Source organism: Eumetopias jubatus, unplaced genomic scaffold, assembly GCF_037043125.1.
Source record: "Eumetopias jubatus isolate StellerSeaLion01/CBP00866 unplaced genomic scaffold, mEumJub1_p1.0 scaffold_2, whole genome shotgun sequence".
Classification (NCBI taxonomy): Eukaryota; Metazoa; Chordata; class Mammalia; order Carnivora; family Otariidae; genus Eumetopias; species Eumetopias jubatus.
Window position 1 is genome coordinate 16,001,157 of NW_028274808.1, and position 22,661 is coordinate 16,023,817.

At 43.8% G+C, this 22,661-nt stretch overlaps 1 protein-coding gene across 1 annotated transcript in view; it reads right to left on the reverse strand.

Moving 5' to 3' along the window:
* CENPU (centromere protein U) overlaps nt 1-22,376 on the reverse strand; it is a 34,553-nt gene extending 12,177 nt beyond the window's left edge. The window contains exons 1-8 of the mRNA XM_028099685.1: nt 22,309-22,376; nt 19,206-19,254; nt 17,389-17,506; nt 14,411-14,516; nt 11,155-11,215; nt 10,440-10,691; nt 4,044-4,107; nt 2,760-2,868 (exon numbers count right to left, since the gene is read on the reverse strand). Coding sequence (XP_027955486.1) covers nt 2,760-2,868; nt 4,044-4,107; nt 10,440-10,691; nt 11,155-11,215; nt 14,411-14,516; nt 17,389-17,506; nt 19,206-19,254; nt 22,309-22,349 — 800 coding nt within the window. The 5' untranslated portion in view covers nt 22,350-22,376. The remainder of the gene's footprint in view (nt 1-2,759; nt 2,869-4,043; nt 4,108-10,439; nt 10,692-11,154; nt 11,216-14,410; nt 14,517-17,388; nt 17,507-19,205; nt 19,255-22,308) is intronic.
* Between the last annotated feature and the right edge of the window lie 285 nt (nt 22,377-22,661).

Genomic DNA, 22,661 nt, shown 5'->3' on the forward strand with positions numbered 1-22,661 from the left:
TATGAACGGGAGATGGTCTATAGGAAGAGACCTTCTGTACCAATTTTAACAGCAAACTGGCTTTAGAACATACAGTACCAAAAAAAAAAAAACAAAAACAAAAAACCCAACCAAACAAACAAAAACATACAGTACAGAAGAACAGACAATTCCCACAAAGATAACGATGAGTTAGCATGACAGGTGAGAAGGGCCAGGGGCTGTGGCCCAGGGCGGGAAAGGACAGGTCAAGGCTGGCCTCTGCTTCTTCCCCAGGCTGATTCTCCCCGCTGTGCCTCCCTCCCAGCTGCAGCCACTTAGACCTCTGTCCCTGAGACTTTAAGAGTAAAACCTGGTCTGTGCTTGAGGGTCTGGAGAGAAACACGGAGACTACCTTTGCGAGCTGTCTCCTCCGCCTTCCCCTGCCAAACCCCCAGGGCTGGAGAACGATAATCTTACTAAGGAGTGTAGCGGCTCTTAACGCTACTTATCTCTGGAGGGTTAAGGTTAAGTCCTGACCTGACAGGTTACTTTGTGGGGTAAGTGACTGAGGCTTCCCATCTTAGGCCTTATCCACCCCCATCCCTTGTACTCCTGCGAATGGATGGGAATCAAGGCTTGGTTTTCCCCGGTATACGCTGTCGGACAAAGAAGCTGACAGACTGGGGTAAACGAGCTCATAGGTTGGAGTAACAACACACTGGAGGAACACAACTATATCAAAGAGAAAACAAACTATTAGATCAGAAATTCTAAGAGAAGCAGGTATTTCATAAAGATGACCCAGTATTTTGGAAGTAGCCTAATAAATATTCTAAAGAGGACAGTAGCAACAGAAAACATGACGTAAAAGGAACCGAACAGAAATGTTAGACAAAAGGTCATATGGCTCCATACAGAAGGCAGGAGATGGGGTAAATGGCATAACGGATGTATCAGAGAAATAAGTTAGCAAACTTCTAGTTTCTAGACTGAGGAAATCTAGAAAAACAAAGCAGAGGACAAGGATATAACATTAGAACAAAAATAGTTTTAATTTTGGAATTAAAAAAGAACCGCCTTAGACTGGAAAAGTCAGACCCAATATAGTGAAATTAAAGGATATCACAGACAAAATATTCTAAAAGCCTAGAGAGAAAGAGCAGATCACATATAAATAAGACTTCGACAGACACCAAATTTTCCAGATCAACACTAGATGCAAAAGAAGACAAAGGAACAGTGATTCCTAAGTATTTAAGGAAATGATTTAGAACCTAGAATACTATATCCAGCTAAACTGTTATTCAAATTCAATGTCATGACCAAAATAATCCAAAGGATTTTGAAATTTTACAACACAAAGAGTCACACTCAACAGTGTTGGGATGAAACAAGGAAGAAAAGGTACATTACCCGAGGTTGCTGTAAGAAATGTATGAAATAAAGGTGATCAGATAAATACATTAATAAGTGTTGTTGCTGTCTAAAAAAGAGAGAAAAAATTTATTTTACCCCAGAATTAAAAATCTCTGGGGTAGGGGGAAAGGGAGAGGGGACCAAGAGTTAAGAGAGCTTATTAATGGAGACTTACAAATTCTATTTTTTAACAAAGTTATAATTAAAAGCATCAAAGTAGAACAAAAAAAGATCTAAAGAAGTAAAAATAATATATCAACACGTTCTTCCAAATACATTGGTAATTATAATAAATGTAAATGGACTGAAGTCAACAAAGATGGACATATTGGATTTAAATTTTACTAATTCTTTTAAGATTTCATTTATTTATTTGAGAGAGAGAAAGAGAGAGAGTGAGAGCACGAGGGGCAGAGGGAGGGGCAGAGGGAGAAGCAGACGCCCCACTGAGCAGGGAGCCCAATGCAGGGCTTGATCCCAGGCCCTGGGGATCATGACCTGAGCCGAAGGCAGACACTCAACCAACTGAGCCACCCAGGCGCCCCTAAACTTTACCATTACTTATAAAAAAATTTTTAAGGCCAAAGGCTGGAAATAAAAGGAAGTGAAAAGAATGTAAGTTCTAGCAAATGCTAGCAAAAGAAATCTAGTGACACAATACTAGCACCAGATGAAACAGATTTTAAGACCAAAAGAAGCGTTTTTAGGAATGGAGAGGGTACTACAGAAGGATAAAATGTGCAGTCTATAAGACAGAGCAATTTTCTTTTTCTTTTTATTTTTTTTAAAGATTTTATTTGACAGAGAGAGACACAGTGAGAGAGGGAACACAAGCAGGGGGAGTGGGAGAGGGAGAAGCAGGCTTCCCGCGGAGCAGGGAGCCCGACGTGGGGCTGGATCCCAGGACCCTGGGACCATGACCTGAGCCGAAGGCAGACACTTAACGACTGAGCCACCCAGGAGCCCCGACAGGGCAATTTTAAACATGATGTCCTAACAGAATAGTCTCTAAATATATACAGCATAAACTGATAAAAGAATCAGGAAAAATAATACTGATGCTACAGAGATCCAATAATTAGATTCCCTACAGATGATGCGCAAGGCCATAAAGAAATTACAAAAAATATCACGAGTCTATCAAATTTGATTAGGACATATGTAAGACACAAGGTTAATACAAAAATATAAATTAAAAAGTCACATATTTGGACATACCAAAACATACTACTAAATAATTCACAGGATTAAAGAAAAAATTATAATGGAAATGTAAAAATAGGTAAACTAGATGATGAAAATACACCAAGAGCCATGGGATGAGCAAAAGTGGTGCTTTAAGGAAGATTCATTGGGTGCATATATCACATCAGAAGACTTACTTATACTCTAGGATGGTTTTCTCAAATGCAGACAAAACGACATCTAAGTCCACGATGTCACTGGCTTTCTTTCCTTTCAGACACCAAATATGTACAGAGTCAGAAATATCTAGAATATTAAGAGAAGTCCACTTAATATACTGATTATATTTTGGCTCTAGGCCGAGGGTTCTGAAAATCTACAACAAAAACTGCCCCACCAAATTGCCAAAAATAGCTATGGTTGACGAGGCACATGGGAGGAGACAGGACTCACTTGTCCCCAGGCCAGGCCAATCTCACAAATCCCCGTCTATACGCTCACTAACTGCCTCTACACTCACTAACTGCCGTCTCCTTGGTTCTCCCGTTTCTGCCAACACAGCCTGAAGTACCACTGACTCACAACTACCAGCTCTACCTTTACTTAGTAGTCTGCTCCTACCCAACACTACTTACTGGTCACAGAGCTCTTTGTTACTTGTAGTTTCTTAATTTTAATCTACCTAATAGGCCACATAGAGATTCCCCACTGTGCTGATTTAGTCTCAGTAATGTGGATGAAAGGTCCAGCACTCAGTAAGAGGGGGTTGTAGAATACCTAATGATAAGGACAGGATCCCATTTGGGGTGAGCAGTGTCAGTAAAAGGATTGAAGAGTATATATCAAAAAGCAGGGTGGCTCTTTTTCGGGTGACGGGATTAGTAGGTGATTTTATCTTCCTTTCTATACTTTCCAAATTTTTCTAAACATATATGATGTCTTTTAGCTTTTAAAAGATTAAAAGATTATCTTAAAATCTATATAGCTTTTATATAAGATATATCTATTATACATCTATAAAGATGTAGTCCTTAAAAGGAAATGAAAGAGGAAGGAAAGAGAGAAAATGCTTTATTTTCCTCCCATTTTTCAATATACTTTTATTTGTATCAATAAAAATGCAGAACAATGTGGATGAATCTCAAAAAAGTTATGCCGAGAGAAAAAAAAAAAGCCTTATTCAAGGTAAAACTATGTGATGTGTTCAACACTGTGTTTCAACACTGTGTGATGAAAAATTAAGGTGATAAAGCAGGTGTAAGAGTAAAATCTGGGAGTATAAATATATATTTTAAGATTCACCTTTGTTGTAGTTTGAAAATTTTCATGACATATGTTGTAAAAATTAGTTACTACAAAATCACAAATTTTTAGCTTTTTAAAGTAGCAACTTTATGTACTTACAATTTACTGCTTTAACAACAAAGTTTTTAAAATAAAATTCTTGAATGCTTGACAAAGTATAAAACACTATTTTGTACCTGAGTCTATGGCTTCACTTCTTGATTTCTTCCTTTTGCCACCAAACATCTTTTTCTGAGTTTTCTACAAAACAAAACAAAACAAAAAAAAACAAAAGCAAAGATGTTTATTTAGGAAAAGTTTTCCTTCTCTTATATAAGTTATCTGATCATGGTATTTCAAACACTCTCAGTTCTGGCTGTTACTCTCATTTAGTTCTAAATTATTATGTATACTACCTAAATTAATATAAAGAGACATTGAAAAATTAAATGGTCTCTTGGGGCGCCTGGGCGGCTCAGTCGTTAAGCGTCTGCCTTCGGCTCGGGTCATGGTCCCGGGGTCCTGGGATCGAGTCCCGCATCGGGCTCCCTGCTCCGCGGGAAGCCTGCTTCTCCCTCTCCCGCTCCCCCTGCTTGTGTTCCCTCTCTCGCTGTCTCTCTGTCAAATAAATAAATCTTTAAAAAAAAAAAAAAAGAAAAATTAAATGGTCTCAAAAAGTAAATAAAACTTTTAGTTGGCTTTGAACAGTGGTTGCCTTGGGGGCGCCTGGGTGGCTCAGTCAGTTAGGCATCTCCTTTGGCTCAGGTTGTGATCCTGGGGTCCTGGGAGCCAGCCCTGCACGGGGCTTCCCTGCTTAGTAGGGAACCTGCTTCTCCCTCTCCCTCTGCCCCTCTCCCTGGCTCATGCACTCGCTCTCTCGCTTGCTTTGCACTCTCTCTCAAATAAATAAAATCTTTAAAAATTAAGAAAAAAAACCAAAAAACCAACAGTGGTTGCCTTGGAGGAAGTTCAACTTTTATTACTTAATAACCTGTGGAGTCAGGCTGCTCTCTGCTCCAAGCTAGGATGAAGGAAAAGCTTCTAAACGAGCTCTGGGGCCACACCACACCATCAGATGGGGTTGGGGAGGAGGCTCCTTTACTTAGGTGTAGGACCCCAGGGACCCGCGGCAGGGAAGCTCAGAAGGGGCGCCCTAGGAATGCCCGCTCCCCTCCGCACCCACACCGGGGGACGACTCCGCCAGCAGTGCGGGACTCCTATTCTGCTGAGGCGGCGGCGACCAGACTGCACCAGCAGAGGCGCCGGGAGCAGGCTGCTCAGAAAAGAGCACCGGGAGTCCAGGTGGGGGTGCCCTGAAGGTCCTGAGTCCTCCGCATGTGCAGAATGAGACTACGTCAAGCTTCCTGGAAAGCGGGTAGCACAGGATTAAGAATGTAGCAAGTCGGGGCGCCTGGGTGGCTCAGTCGGTGAAGGGGCTGCCTTGGCCTCGGGGTCGTGATCCCAGGGTCCTGGGGCAGAGCCCCGCATCGGGCTCCCCACTCAGCGGGGGAGTCTGCTTCTCCCTCTCCCCCGTCCCCTCTGCCTCCTGCTTGTGCTCTCTCTCTCTCTCTCAAATAAATTTTGAAAGTCTTAAAAAAATAAATAAATAAAGACTTTTTAGGCAGGACTGTAATTCAAAAGGATTGAGAAGCACTACCCTTGAGTAAGGCCTACTCAACACCCACCCTAAGAAAACCTAAAACTCATCTCAGACCAGATTCGCTAGAAAGACAGAGACTGGAGGTTGTAAGTAGAATTCAAAGATGATCCCCAGTGATCTGTAGAACTCCCTCCCTTGAGTGTGGGTGGGACCTGTGAATAGGATGGGCTACTTGTTCCCTCTCTCAGGTTACCTTAGCGGAAGACTCCACTGTAGCTGACTCGAGAGATTCTCTGGCTTTGAAGATGTTAGCTGCCATACTGTGAGAGGGCGGCATGACTAAGACCTAATGGTGATCCCCAGCTTCAACCAGAGAGGAAACAGGAACCAAATTCTACCAACAATCTGAAGGATCTTAGATGAGGAGCATGAGCCTCGGATGAGATGTCCGTCCTGGCTAGCATCTTGATTTCAGCCCTATGGGACCGTGAGTAGAGAATCTGGCTAAGAGGGACTTCTGACCGCGAGAAATTGTGAGCTATAAATGTGTGCTGTTTTAAGTCACAAAGTTTGTGGTAACAAACATGCAACAATTATAACAGAGGTTGAGTCTCAGTGAGTTCGAGCTGCTTGGAAAATACGTCAGGCTTTCCACAAGTTGACCCTAACAAAAGATAAAACCAAGCTTACAGAAGTTAAAGATGATCAGCCAATAAACAAGCTACCAATTAGAATAAAAAGTCAACATTCGTAAGCAGATAACAGAATTCAGAGTCTCAACAACCTGTCAACAATATCCAATACACAATCCAAAAGTATTAAGTTAAAAATGTTATATAAAAAATGTGACCCATAGTCAAAACAGAAAAAAATATTCAAGAGAAACTAACCCCAACTTAGCCCCGAAGAAAGACTTTGTTAAAGCAGCTACTTCCCAAAGAAGTAAAAGGAAATGGTGGCCTTAATGACTACAAAAAACCAGGGTACCTTAGCAGAGAAAGAGAAACTATATTAAAAAACAAACAAACAAACAAAAAACAAACCTAAATGGAAATTCTAGAACCAAAGAGCATATAACTAAGAAATCACTGGGTCATGCTTCAGTTTCCTGTGGCTGCTGTAATACATTACCACAACTTGACGGCTTAAAACAGAAATTGATTCTCCAACAGTTCTGGGGGGAAGTCTGAAATCAGTTCCAATGGGCCAAAATAAAAGTGTTGGCAAGACACTTAGGTCCCTGGGCATGTGGTGCTGGATCCCACAGCTCCCATTACAGACTTATCTGTGGATGGATGCCCAACCGTTGCTGCTGCGGGGGGTACACAAAGGACGTCGTACTCAGCCATGATGCTCTTGTTTTTGTCTTTAAAGTGTATCTCTTGCAGAGTAGCATCCAGTTATCCACAGTCTCTGCATTGCAGTTGGAATGTTTAGTTGACTTACTTTTGATGTAATTGTTGGTGTGGTTATTAGGTGTAAGTCAGCCATACTGCTCTTTTGTTTTCCATTCATCTACTTCGTCCTGCTATTGCCTCTCCAAAAGCCCATTTGCTTTTGATGTAATTTTAAGTATAATTAGGTTCAAGTCTACCATCCTCCTTACTGTTTTCCACTAGCCTTTCATTTTTTTTTTCCCTCTCTGTTGCTAATTTTGGGTTAACTGAATATATTTCAGTATTCCATTTTCTTTCCTCGATTGGCTTCTAGATGCCTCTGAATTTTTTAAGAGCGGTTGCTCCTGGGTTAAAAATATGCATCCTTCAGTTAGCAAAGTCTATTTAGAATCAGTACATTACCACCTCACATCCTACTTCCTGAGAGTTAACTACTTCCCACCGCATAAATCTCATTACATAACCACGTTATTTTCTTTATCCATCATCCTCTGTGCTGCTTTGGACACAGGTTTTGCTTCTACAGACGTTGTAAACCCAACCTTAAGGTGTTGTCATTTTTGCTTGAAACAGCTGTTTCTTAAGGAAATTATGAGAAGAAAAAAAAATATGATGTAGTTTTTGTCACCCACTCATTTTTTAAAATTTATTTATTCTCTTTAAGTAGGCTCCATGCCCAATGTGGGCTCAAACTCACGACCCTGAGGTCAAGAGTTTCATGCTCTGCCAACGGAGCCAGCCAGGTGCCCCCCTCCTTTTTTTAATTGATTTTTCTTTTCCAGTTGTCTTTTCTCTTTCCTATAGATTTGAGTTTCCTTCTGATACCTTTTCTCTTCAGCCTAAAGAACATTCTGCAGCATCCTTTTTTTTTTTAAAAGATTTATTTATTATTTATTTTGAGAGAGAGAGAGAGAGAGAGAGAGAGAGCACATGAGAGGAGGGAGGGCCAGAGGGAGAAGCAGGTTCCTCGCTGAGCGGGGAGCCCGATGCGGGACTCGATCCCAGGACTCCAGGATCATGACCTGAGCCGAAGGCAGTCGCTTAACCAACTGAGCCACCCAGGCGCCCCTGCAGCATCCTTTTAATGCAGGTCGGCTGGCAACAAATTCTCTCAAATTTTCTTTCTGAAAGTGTGCTTATTCACCCTTTTTGAAAGGATGTATTCATTGGACGTAGAATTCTGGGTTTACATTTCTTTTTTCCTCAGCTCTTTAAGTATGTTTTTCTATTGTTCTCTGGTCTCCACTGTTTCTGTGAGACAGCTCTGAGACTTGTCATTGTTCCCATGTATATTTACTCTGTCCCTTTTCTCTGGCTGCTGTCAAGATTTTCTGCTTTTCTTTGTTTTTTGGCATTTTAACTATGATATGCTTAAGTATGGTTTTATCTTGCTTTAGGGTTTACTGAGCTTCTTGGATCTGTAAACTGGAAAATTCCAGTCATTTTATTTCTTAAATTTTAATTTTTTCTACCCCCATTCTGACTCTTCTTTCAGAACTTTCTTTTTTTTTTTAAGATTTTATGTATTTATTTGAAAGAGAGAGAGCACACAAGCAAAGGGAGCGGCAGGGAGAGGGAGAGGGAGAAGCAGGCTCCCCGCCGAGCAGGGAGCCCGATGTGGGGCTTGATCCCAGGACCCTGGGATCATGGCTGAGCCAAAGGCAGACACTTCACCGACTGAGCCACCCAGGCACCCCTCACATTTTTTCTCTCTGATTTGCAAATTGGATAAACTTTTATTGCTTTGTTTTCAGTTTCACGGACTAAACTGGCAGGTAGAATCTGCAGCGAAGGGGGACGCCTGGGTGACTCCGTTGGTTAAGTGTTCAACTCTTGATTTGGGCTCAGGTCATGATCTCGGGGTTGTGAAATGGAGCCCCATGTCAGGCTCCGTGCTGGGTGTGGAGTGTGCTTGGGATTTTCTCTCTCTCTCTCCCTCTGCACCGTCCCCTCCCCCACCCCCACCGTAAAGAAAGAGGGAGAGGGAGGGAGAGAAAGAGGAAGGGAGGAAGGAAGGTCATTTAGTGAAGCCCGTATGTAGTGAATGGTGCCCCTTAAGATATGTCCATGCCCATGAGTGTCATCATAAGTATCCTTTATGAGAGAGGCAGAGGGGGATGAGACACACACAAAGGAGATGATGATGTGAAGATGGAAGACAGATATGGAAGTGATGTGACATCAGCTGAGGAATGCCAGAGCCACCAAAACTGGAAGAAACAGAAAACAGAATACGCTTAACTGACTGGGCCACCCCGGTGCCCCTAATGTCCTGGTTTTAATCACTGCGCTTTGGTAATGTAAAAAGTAAGAATTAGATGAAGCTGGGTAAAAAACGTGTGGGAACTTCCTGAACTATTTTTGTAACTTTTAAGTGTAAAATTAAGAAAACAAAGAACAAAGCTACAAAATTCATGATGCAAAACTCCGGAGAACTAAAGAGAATCCACAAAATTGGGATATTCAAAACCACCTGAGGCGCCTGGGTGGCTCAGTCGGTTAAGCGTCTGCTTTCGGCTCAGGTCACGCTCCCAGGGTGCTCAGTAGGGAGTCTGCTTCTCCCTCTCTCTCCGCCCCTCTCTCTCTTACTGTCTCTCAAAAAATAAATAAGATCTTTAAAAACAAAACAAAACATCCAAAAACTCCACTTTGTAATCAAGTAGACTATTCCCCCCACCATAAAAAGACCGTAAGGAGACATAATATCGGAACATATGTCAGTCACCTTGACCTGAGAGCACATTCCCACCAATACCTCAAACAACTGCAAATTCAAGTTCCCATGGGATGTTCACCAAGACAGACCAATAAGAGGCAAAACAACATGTATAATGTGCTTCTATTTGTGTAGAAAGGGGAAACTAAAAGAAGAAAAGAGATCCGTATTTGTTTACACAGGCAGAAGAAAACTGGAAGAACACGTAAGAACCTACTTAGAATGTCACCTGGGTGTGTATTTACTGGGTGAGGAAGATGGAAAGTGGAACATGATGCAGCAGGAACATATTAAAACTTTTTTTGGACATGAGGAATGAATTATTCAAAGCATTAAACCAAATGAATAGAATGATATATTAAGAGCGTGACCAAAAGATAATAAATGTCAAGAATTTAAAACAGAGTGCTTATAACCCAGAAATCTTAGCCACTTTTTTCCTAAGGAAATGATCGAGGGTGTATACCAAGATTTAGCTAGAGAAAAATTCATGAGAGCACTTAAAAATGTTTTTGAATCGCAACCATTCGTTAGAGATTAACTACACTGCAGCACACTCATTAACGAAATGGCGTGCGCTCATTAAGATGGTAGCCTAGAACACAAGTGCCCAGGCTGGTCCCACTGGGGGTGAGCAAAGTGCAGGAAAGGCGCTGAGGAGCCTAGACCAAGGAGCAGAGTGGCTCTTTTCGGGAGATGGGATTGATTGTAGGTGATTTTATTTTCCTTTCCAGACCTTCTGAATGTTCTCAAACATTTTTATAACAAAAATATGTAACTTATCTTTTTAAAGAAACAAAGGAAAGAGAGGAAATGCTTTATTTTCCTCAACTCTTTTTTTTTTTTCCCCCCTCCAGGGGGATGGCAGGCACTCTCTTACCTCTCTTACCGACTGATGTGGTTCTGTCACGGTCTCTTTTTCAACAACTGACTTGGCACTAAGGGGTCTGATTTTTTTAGGAGTGACCGACTCAGCCAGTTTCTCTGGAAGCTCCAAAGATGTACATGGTGTATCTGAAGTAGGTTCGTGTGCTTGTATCCTTATTTTCTCTGCAGATTGAACTTTTCTTCTTATATCACCTTCTTCGGTGCTTTCAGATTCATCGCTAATGGGCTTGACTTTTCTTCCTGGCTATGTCAAGAAAGGAGCATTACTGGTTTAGAAAATACAAATGCTTTATCATCCTTACTGTAATAGTGGATAGCCCTAGTTAAGCCCCTCTTTCTCATTTCCCACCTTCCAGCTTGAACATAACAGGAAGATGGCAACGAGATTAGCACGTAGGTGGGGAAACCCAGACTCGAGCTCCCAATAAACACTCCCCACAGTTCACTCTGCCTTTGTAGCTCCCGATCTAAACAGATGACATGAACGCTCTGAAAACCGACTAGGGACACAGAGATTTGAGGTCTCTATAAATGAAAGCACCTAAAATATGAAAACCTATTTCCCTTTTTACAGTAAAAGTATCTTCTGAAATGTAACATTTTTTCTCTATGTAAAACGTGGTTACGGCACATTTTCTCTATTTGCATCCAATCGAAATAGGAAAGGAAATCTGTTGCAAGATAGAAGAGAGAACCCTCCTACGTACCTTTCTTGCACTCATCTCTACAGACATGTTTTCACCTGCTTCAATTTCATAAGTGTCTGACCTGTACCGAAGAACAAACCGTCAGTATCTTGCACCTATTTTTTTTTCACGTCTTGTGTAAGTCGCTCATCCAATATTAAAACAAGCTCACTTTCATGAGGAGATTTCCCACTTGTCCTGGGCGGGCTTGCCACCTTCCCAGAGTTATGGGTCATCTCCCACATCTTCCCATGCCCAGGCCACATCAGTTTATTCTTGGCGGGCAAGTAGGCGCCCCAATACTGCACCACCTTGTGGTCATGCCCCAGAACTGCACTTTCCCCCACGTTACCACTCCCGGGTACATACATGGCCCATCATTTGAAATAAAAGCTTATCCGCAGACACCAGCCCCATCATTAGGGGATATAAAAGGGAAGCCCTTCTTTTTCCCTTTGAAAAGGAAAAAAAAAAAAAAACCAACCCTAAATTTCCGATGAGAGATGAGAGTTCACTTTTCCACTCAATTCAACATTCATTTGACGCCAACTTGTACGCCATGCATTCAGAACGCAGGGGGCGCCCTGAAGGTGGCAGCATACCAGGGAGAGAAGACCGGCAGTTCAGAAAGATGGCACTGGAAGGTGTGGGGTGGGCGGGCCAGAGGGGAGAGAGCGGTTCTGGAAACGAGGGACAGCAGGCCCCCCCTGCTGCAGGAACGCGGCGAGAGGGACAGGTGGCCAGACCGTGGCAGGGGCATGGAGAAGACAAACGGGAACGGCCAGAGCAGAGAAGCTACCGGGAGTGACTCCCACGGGACAGCAGGGCAATTAATCTAGAGACTCTCAAAGCAGCTTGCTGTCACTGGGTGAGAGACGAAAGGACTGAGCTTGGTTTTGCCTTTGTTGAATCCAAGGTGCCTGTGGGCGTCTAGGGACATATGGCCAATCTGCAGGACATGCAGGGCCCCGGAGAAAGGCTGGGCAGGACAGACAGACAGACTCGGGGCGCAGTGGCATCTGGGTAGCTAACACCATGAGAGTAACACAGGGCGGGGGGGGCAGGTGGAGAGGAGAGAGCCGAGAGCAGCATCACCTGCGCACATAAATAGGGGAGAGGGGAAGGAGATCAAGGAACAAAGACCCTAACATCCCTGGTGAGGAGCTGGGCCTAGAGGCTGATGCCTCCGTGAGTCCGGGGAGATTGCTCTCTCTCGTCCCTGCTGCCCCGACTCCCCTTCGTGTCCGTATAAATGGATCCAAGACCTAAATGGGAGACCTGAAACCATCAAAATCCTAGAGAACACAGGCAGTAACCTCTTTGACATTGGCCGTAGCAACTTCTTACTAGGTATCTCTCCTGAGGCAAGGGAAACAAAAGCAAGGGCCTTCATCAAGACAAAAAGCTTCTGCACAGCGAAGGAAACAATCAACAAAACGAAAAGGCAACCTACTGAGTGGGAGAAGACATTTGCAAATGACATATCTGATAAAGGGTTAGTATCCTAAATATATAAAAGGAACTTGCAAGGGGCGCCTGGGTGGCTCAGTCGGTTAAGGGTCTGCCTTCGGCTCAGGTCATGATCCCGGGGTCCTGGGATCGAGCCCCACATCGGGCTCCCTGCTCTGCGGGGAGCCTCTCCTCCCTCTCCCTCTGCCCCCCCAACCCTCCTGCTCACTTGCTCTCTCTCGCTCTCAAATAAATAAAATCTTTAAAAACTTTCATTTCTTAAAAAAAGAAACTTACAAAACTCAACACCCAAAAGGCACATAATCCAATTAAAAAACGGGCAGAAGACCTGAACAGACATTTCTCCAAAGAAGACATCCAAATGGCTAAGAGACACATGAAAAGATGCTCACCACCACTTACCATCAGGGAAATGCAAACCAAAACTACAATGAGGTATCACCTTACACCCGTCAGAATGACTAAAATCAATGACACAAGAAACAACAGATGTTGGTGAGGATGTGGAGAAAGGGGAACCCTAATGCACTGTTGGTGGGAACGCAAACTGGTGCAGCCACTGTGGAAAACAGTATGGAGCTTCCTCAAAAAGTTAAACAGCAAATTGCACTACTGGGTATTTACCCAAAGAATACAAAAACACTAATTCAAAGGGATATATACATCCCGATGTTTATAGCAGCATTATTTACAATAGCCAAATTGTGGAAACAGCCCAAGTGTCCAGCGACTGATGAATGGATAAAGTGGTGTATAATATATATACAACAGGATGTTATTCAGCCAACAAAAAAAAATATGAAATCTTGCCATTTGCAGTGACACGGATGGAGCTAGAGAGTATTACGCTAAGTGAAGTCAGTCAGAGAAAAACGAATACCATATGATTTCACTCGTATGATATTTAAGAAACAAAACAAAGGAGCAAAGGGGAAAAAAAAAAAAAAAGAGCGGGAGGCAAACCAACTCTTAACTACAGAGAACAAACCGGTGGTTCCCAGAGGGGAGGAGGGTGGGGGTTGGGTGAAATAGGTGATGGGATTAAGCAGTGCACCTGTGATGAGAACCTGGCGATTTGAATTAAAATAAAAACTTTAGTATATGTGCTGCTCGAAATTAAAAAAAAAAAAAAAAAAGCTTCTCCCTCCCTCCTTGTTTTACCTCAAAGCTAAAACCCCCTTCACAAGCATGTTTTCTAGAATAGTCTGTTGTCAATTATAATTACTTTGGGGCTTTTTAGATTAAATTGGACTTTTATAACTGAGGTAGAATTGACATATATTAGTTTCAGGTGTACAACGTGATCATTTGCTACTTGTACACACTGCAAAATGATCTCCCCAATAAGGCCAGTTAACATCTGTCACCATACAGAGCTACAAAATTTTTCTTGTGACAAGAACTGTTAAGATCTACCTACCCTCTTATGGGTGTTATGCACAAACAATGAATCATGGAGCACTACATCAAAGACTAATGATGTAAGGTATGGTGATTAACATAACAATAAAAAATTAAAAAAAAAAAAGGATCTACCCTCTTAGCAACACAGTATTAGCTACAGTCACCCTGCCGTAATACATCCCCAGGACTGTTTTCTAGGACTGGAAATATGTAACTATAATTAGTTACTGTAAGTAATGTTATTTTCTGAGATCAGGTTTTCATGTACCAGTTCTCTTGAGGAAAAACCGAAGTTGGCTCTGAGGATCTTTAGAAAGCTTCAGTTTTGTAAGCTTCTATCTTAGAGAGCTTCTCAGAAATTCCATTGACCATGAATAAACAACTGCCTGAAATGTAACCGTACCTTTTCTCCACTTCTTTTCCTTGAGGAGTTGAGGGGATGGACGACCCGCAGTGTTTGGAGAATTCCTCTTCATCAGCATATATAGCAGTGCTATGTAAAGGAGGGTCTAGAAAAGATTATTTAAAAAAAAAAAAATGCCACTTTAGAAGTCTGGCAGCTTGGGCAGTGTCTACGCCCTTTACCAGGGCAAGCTCAGTCTGAACGACTCACCACCACACAGGTGACTTACTCCCCAAATGCTTTTGAGCTCGCACCTCAACACTAAGAAATTTACACCGTTTCACTAGTACATACGTGGACATTTATCAGTTATAACCTGTATTACTGTATTTACATACTATGTGGGAATTTTTTAATGAGCTAAAAGAAATCTAAATAGGAAGCCTGGCATTCTCTGTTCTCACCCGATGGAGCGTCACGGCTCTTTCCCACTGCTGGGAAAGGCCCAGAAAGGACTCAGAGTAAAGGGGGGCATTCCTACCTGCTCAGGTCAATTGGCCTCCGCACGCCAGGCCAAGCTGCTGGCTGACAGGGGGAGCTTGGGGGTGGGTGGCGGCCAGCGATTGCTGCAGGGTGCCTGGTAAAAGCCAAGCAACCATTGCTTCATGCTCAAATTTTAGCACGGCGGTACAGATTTAAAAGACAGCTGTTCAAATAAACAGCTGCTTAAGTGATGACCATTATCAATGCACGATTTTAAAGTTAGTAGTATATTCTGTGTTGCCCTCATCCAAGGAAAGGGATTTATTTACAACTGCGAATAACAAAGAATAAAAGAAATAAACCAATCCCAAACCTCCATAGGTAACCAGTCATCCAAACTGGCCTCTCACACAGACAGATAACCCAATTTTAATAAGATAAATAATCCGATTTAAAAACGGATATATGATCTGAAGAGACAGCTCTTAAAAAGATACACAAGTGGCTAATAAGCACATAAAAGGATGTTCAAGATCATTAGCCTCTGGGGAAATACAACTCCAAGCCACAATGAGGCACCATTTTCCATCCACTGGGACGGCTACCATCAGAGAACACCCAAGTGAGAATGTGGAGAAACTGGAACCCTCACGGACTGCCAGCTGGAAATGTAACGCGCATGTGGCAGCCTCAGTGGAAAATGGCGTAACGAGGCCTCAAAAACGCGAACACAGGATCCAGCAACCCTACGTCTGCATCTGTACCCTGAAATGAAAGCGGGGACTCAAACAGATGATCGTACGTCCATGTTTACGGCAGCATTATTCACAGTCATCAAAACGTAGGAGCAACCCCAGTGTCCATGGACAGATGAATGGATACACACAGAGGATGGAATATGATTCAGTTTTCAAAAGGAAATTCAGACACGTGCTACAACACGGGCGGACTCTGAAGACATACTGCTAAGTGGGGAAAAAAAAAAAGGCACGAAAGGAAAAATACTGTAGGAATCCTCTCATATGAAGTATCTAGAGTAGTCAAATTTCTAGAACCAACCAGTTGGGCTGGGAGGCGTGGGCAATGAGGAGCTGTTGTCTAGCGGGCCGACTCTCAGGTAGGGGCAAATGGGAAGGTTCTGGAGGTGGACAGTGAGGAGAGCTGCACAACGGCGTGAACGTGCTGATGTCACAGAACTGTACTCTTAAAAATGGTGAAAACGGTCAGTTTCACGGTCTGTAGAGGTTACCACACAAACGCAATGAGATAGCACTTCACGCTCCTGGCCAGAATCAGACAGTCAGTGATAGCAAGGGCCGACCAAGCCGCAGGGAGACTGGGGCCTCGTGCATTGCTGGGTGGGGGCGGCTGCTCGGTAAGGCAGTTCCTCAAAACGGTGACGGGGCATGACCATACGACTTAGCAGTTTCCCCCTCAGGTACAGACCCAAGAGAAATGAAGACACAGGTCCGTACAAAAACTTGTATATGAATGTTCACAGCAGGATAAACTCATACTGGGCCCACAGGGGAAACAACCCAGGCTCAGTCGGTTAAGTGTCCGACTCATGATTTCGGCTCAGGTCATGATCTCAGGGTCTTGAGATCGAGCTCTGTGCTGGGTGTGGAGCCTGCTTAAGATTCTCTCTTGCCCTCTCCCTCTGCCCCCCCCTCCTCTAAAAAATAATAAAAATTAAAAAAAAAATTATGGGGTTTCTTTTGGATTCAGATCTTTTACATTTAAATTTCCTTTAAATAAGTAATTAAAACATTTTAATAAAGCCATAACAAAAGATGTATTCTGGTAATGCTTACCTTATAAAACGTACAATATTCTTTTATTAACAAAAGACGAGACTAGAAGATACTGGAGACCGAATTAAAAATACGTCAGAGGGTACAGATTTTCAAAATGGCCTTTAAACTTATTCCAGCAACAATGTCTGATCACTGCTGATCTCAATGCTGATCTCAAAGCACCTGGCACTTTCTGTTCAGTTTTGGCCTGTGGAGTGGCCAGTGAGGACACAGCCAGAAGCAGGCCCAGATGGACAACTCACATACTCCCGGTCAACTGGGTACCAGCCCTGTTTTCCTCACATTCCAAGGAACACAGGTGAAGCTCTCCCCGCCGGCTCTCCTGAAGGAACCTCTGACTCAGTGTATTAAGGAAAAGGGAAAATTACCCCTCTTCTCCTCCCTAAATTAAAGCCTCTTACTGAATGACTCTATTGGTGGTGTGGAGTGAGAAACACAGTTCATATTCTTCTTGTTACAGAGTACTGTAACGGGTAATCCTGACAGGACTGGCTTGTTGACAAATGCTACTAGAAGAGTTCCACCCTGATAAATGTTTAACAGAGTTTTTAGTTCCAACGTATCTAGAAGTGAGGAAAATTAACTCAAATTATCAAGTACTCCCCCAAACGCTATAGTCGTATGCAGACGTCGGGTTTTTATATTTGAAGATATTTCCATATTTTTATCAGTAACTAGCCTAAAGTTTTTAGGATAAACTACTTTAAAATTTTTAGGATAAAGATTTAAAATACTAACCAAAGATTTCATAAGGTTCTTCATCTTTCTCATTTTCACCCAGTCTGCCGATGCTGGAGATAACAGAATTATCAGGAAAATCAAATACATCAGTAGGCTTCTGCTTTGGCCCGGCTTTCTAAAAGTAGACAAAGTCAAAGTCATTGAATTGGCTCTACCAAACAGGAACAGGAATCAGCTTTGTAGCTGATTTATTTAGCAAGGACAATTCTGCTATTAGTGCCGCCTAATGAAATGATCCTTAACACGTGCTGCGGGGAGAAACACAGACCACTTTGACAAACTAAGGCAGGGACTGGAAAATTTTTCTATAAGGGACCAGAGAGCAAATATATTAAGCTCTGCATCTGTTGCAACCACTCAGCCGCTAGTGACTGAAAGCAGAGAGCAACGATGCAGAAAGAATAAACATGGCTGTGTTGCAATAACACTTTATTTACGAATACGGAAATTTGCATTTCAGATCATTTTCCCGTCATGAGATGTTCTTCTTTTGATTTTACTTCAACCTTTTAAAAATGTAAAAATCATTCTTAGTCCAAAAAACAGGGGGCAGGCAAGATTTGGCCTAAGGGTCATAGTTTGCCGACTCCTGATCTCGGGCGAGCTCTGGGCCCTCTCTCCAGAAATACGCCCATGTATCTGAAAGTTCCTAAGGATACGGGGTGGCGGGGGGACTCCCAACCAAAGGAGAGAGACAAAGGTTTATGGTTCCATATACTAACAAGCCCCATGAAGTCTGCTGCCCCAAATCCTCATGAATAGACCAAAACATACAGAAAATGAGAAAAGCTTCCATCATAACTCTGGAAAATGTGCAAGGGTGCCATTAACAGATGAGAAAGTATGAGAAAATTCCGGAAGATATAAAGAAGATGGAATAAACTGAACAACAAAAAACAAAACTTTCCCATTTATAGACCTTCCATCTCCCCTGAGGCAAACTGGCCTCCGGCATACAGCTGCCTTCAAGGGAAGAGGTCGGGAGAGCTGAGAAATCCTCCTCGGGCACTCCGGACTTCCGGCTAAGGCAGGCTGGGAGCGGGGCTGAAGAACCTGGAGAAACCCATGCCAGGTACGCTGGATGTTAGCCACCAAGGGCAGAGAGCTGAGAGAAATCCATCCATAGAACAAGCAAGCTAGGGCAGGGGTGGGAGCCCAGAGCTGAGCGCAACCTTTGCAGAGGTGTCCCAGGCCTTCCCGCAGGACAAGGAGGGGGTTAGGGCAGCAGGTGGAGGGAGAGCGGAGCTCACAAGACAGGAGGGCAGGGCAGAGAGCAGACAAAACCCCCGACTCCCTCCACCCTGAAAGCAACCACTCTCAGACGTCGTTAAGGTGGGTTTCCACTGCCAAGTGGATGAGCCATTGGAAAATAATATGAAATGAGCCATGGAGAGTGCTGAAGAAATATACCCACCTTTAACGTACATTTATTTTAAGACCCTGAAGAGAAACTATAATACGGACTAAATCAATAGCATGAAATCATAAACAATTGTGGGAAACAAATGGAGAAGTGGTTAAGTGAAAAAAGCAAAATACAGAGAGGTGTACACATTTTTATAGGATATCAATTATCCAACTGGGAAAAAAACAAAAAACAAAACGGAGGCCCAGAAAAAAAGATTGAAAATGTTAACAGTGGTTATTTCTTCCAATATACTGGCAAACGTGGGAGGAAAAGGAATATGCTTTTCGTCACAATAAAACACTGAGTTCACCCAGTGAAATCTATGAGATTCGAAGGTTCCCACGAAACGTGTTATTTCTTATCATCAATTATGAGAGAATCACATTAAAATATGAAGATAACTTACATCTTTTGTGGAATGCGTTCTTCCTACAGTGTTCTTTGAAGATCTCACACTATTAAACAGCAAAAACACAAACAGGAGGAAATATTTAAAATAACCGGGGAAGCACCCTAACTTGCAACCCTCTCTAAGCATTTTTTCTCCCCAAATTATATTCCTTGTGAGTTGCACGAATAGTGTGCACCCAGTGCAAGTCAGGTTCTGGCCAAATCATTTCAGAAAACAGAACCCGTATCTCACACATATTTTTTGCAGGTCAGATCATATCACCGGTGTATAAAGTTGCATCCCTCTCTCCCTCAGAGACACAGACACTCTTCATCCTGCTGTTGTCCTTGGCCCTGAGGACAAGTCAACAGCAGCGACCGACCCTTTCTGCAGAACTGAGCAAAAGGGAGGTGCACTGGCATTTACAAAGCACCTGACACCTGTTGCACCCCGTGCCTGGCTCTTGCACATACATTTTCTCATTTGGCTCTCACAGTCCTATAAAGCAGAAGTGAAGCCCATGTTGTGGACGTCGATTCACCCGAAGCCCAGCACACAGCCAAGGAGAAGCCTGCGTTAAAACGTGCACCAGTTCAAATCCAGCTTCCTTCCTTCCGACCCTTCATGCCCCTCCACTGGGCATTAGGATAGAAGGATAAAGCTGTACATCTTCGAGCTTCAAGTAAACAAGATGTAAAAACAGGGACTAAAATACAAGCTGGAAATAAGAGTGGCAGGAAATATTAGCGCCAGCGCAGGTGTATCGAGTATCCTTCGTGCACCAGGCATTGTACTAGGGCACTGGGAATGCTCTGGGAAATTTCCATACTCAGCCCCTGACTTTATTTAGTTTTTTAGGATTTTTATTTATTTATTTCACAGAGAGAGAGAGAGCACAAGTAGGCAGAGCAGCAGGCAGAGGGAGAGGGAGAAGCAGATTCTCCGCTGAGCAGGGAGCCCGATGCAGGGCCCGAGCCCAGGACCACGACCCGAGAGGAAGGCAGCGGCTTAACCGACTGAGCCACCCAGGCGCCCCAGCCCCTGACTTTACAACATGCGACGCAGACACCTGTTTGTAGGTAGCAAAATCAGCTTAGTGTGTCTGAATCCATATTTGAGTAATGTTGTATTTGATATAATTTCAAACTTACAGAAAAATCACAAGTGTAAGAACATTCTGCATATCCTTCAGCCAGGGTCACCAACTGTTTACATTTTCTCATATGCTTTCTGTGTATATACGTAAACTAGAGACACCGTGCACTTTTACCCCTAAATAATTCAGTGTGTCTCTCCTAAGGAAGAGAGCATTATCTCGCATCTTCACGGTACAATTTCCATAAGAAAATTAACACTGATATGATTATATAATCTACAGTCTATATCCAGATTTCATCCGTTGCCCCATCATATCCTTTAAAAATGTTTTTCTGCGTTTTCAAAGAGGAAATACAAAAGAATATAAAATATAAGATTGCACTGGACATTGTATCTTCATAAACTCTTTCTGGTTCTACATGTGTGTAGTGCACATTTATGTACAGAGATGTAAAAATATCATTATTGTGAATCACAAACAAAAAAGGTGAACTCCTCAGAGCAGCGGTTTTGAAACTTCTGGCATCAGGATCACCTCTGGAGGGCTTCAAACCCGGATGGCTTGGCCCCACCCCTAGAGTTTCTGATTCAGTAAGCCCAGGATGGGATCTGAGATTTTGCATTTCTAACAAATGCAAGGAACCACACCTTAAGAACCTCTACTCTACTGGATTCTCAGCTCCCAAGAAGAAGAGAGAACAGGTCTTCATTTTACGGCATTTACGATTCTAGGGTTTCAGAAAAGTGACTTATCAATGGTCATACAGCCAAGGAACAGAAACAGGACTAAAACCCATTGGCTCCTGCCTCCTCTGTGCTTAAGAAAAAGTCAGGTTTCCTCCTTACCTTAGGGTAGGAGCAAGGTGAGGTTTCCGAAAGACAGAAACCTCTGTGATACCATATGTAAGATTTTTGGTATATGTGCCCCAGTGCGCTTCAGGGGGAGGGGTGAACAGATTTCAGGAGTCTCAAAGGCAAGAATGTTACATGTATACACCCACCCCTCCCACACACACATATGGAGAGAGAGGGTGAAAAAATGGGGAAGGGGAAGTGGGGGGAGAGAAACAAAAGCTACCTGGCCTATCAGAATAAGCTTAACTCTTTTGTCAGGTGATGTTCCGGCCCACATTCTTTCCTGATCCTCCCCTCCATCGGCAGAGGCTTCCGTTCTTCCCCACCAGCCACAGGAGTCTAGTCTGTTTATTCCACCTGCCTGCTCTAGCCTTTCCCCGCCCTATGCTCTGCTTGGCTCACCTTCCACAGTCAGCTCGCATCTAAAATGCCACCTCCTCCAGGCAGTCTTCCCACCGCCCTGGAGAACTCCTGGTTTTGTAGGACCTTGTGTACCCACTGTGGCAAGCCGCGACCCCTTTAGCGCTCAAGACACCGTCAGTGGGCCAGACGTCCACGAAACCATTAAAAATAACATTTTGGCGAGAGGTTTGGCAGCCTATATTTAAATGCATGCCCTTTTTGATAAACAAACAAAAACCAAGTGCTTGACCCATCCCGGAGCGCCCCTTTTAAAAAATAACAAGCGGCAGCTTGGTCTCCCGGCTGGAGATTTGGTTCAGCTTTAAGGTCTGTGTTACAAAACCACCAGGGTCTTGAAAATAAGAATACTGACGACCAGCCGGAGTGCAAACGTTTCTAGAACGTAATGTGTGGCAAGCAGGAGGCACTCGCGTTATTTGCTGGATATTTTGTTTCAAAATATTTTGAGTCTACTTTAGACTACACCCGCCCACGCAAAGCTAGCATTAGCAAACGTTCTTTTCCACCCTCCGGGCACAGGGTTCAGCTGCTAACTCCTTTAAATCTTGCGGCAACCCTATGTAGTCGGGACAATTATTCCCATTTTGCAGGCGGAAACCGCGGGCCTGAGCGAGTTCCACGGTGGCAGAGCCAGGGAGCGTCGCTGCGCAGCACGAACAGCTCCGAGAGGCACAAACACCGCACTAGAGGAAGGAGATAAAGCCTGTCCCCAGCCCGCGTACCCCCGGGCTGCACAACTTACCCGCCCCGACCCGGGCACCGCACCCGCCGCGGCGGGGCCATCCGAACCTACCGCTCTCCCCGCAGTCTGAGCCCGGAAAGCTCCCGCCAAACCCCGCGCCGCTCCGTGCAGCCAATCAGGGCCGAGCACGCTCGCCTGCCCCCCAAGCCCCTCCCCGGACCTTGAGCGCCAGCGGGCCCGGGGCTCCTCCCCGTCCTGGAGCGCGAGAGAAAACCCGGCCTGGAGTTCTGGGAAAGCTGGAGTCCACGCCTTACAACCAATTGCTGATGGTCTCTGAGACGTCAGCAGTTTGCCGGGCTTTTCCTCCCACCCGCGCGCCGCGCCAGTTTGCCAAAGCTCCGCAGTTCTTCAGC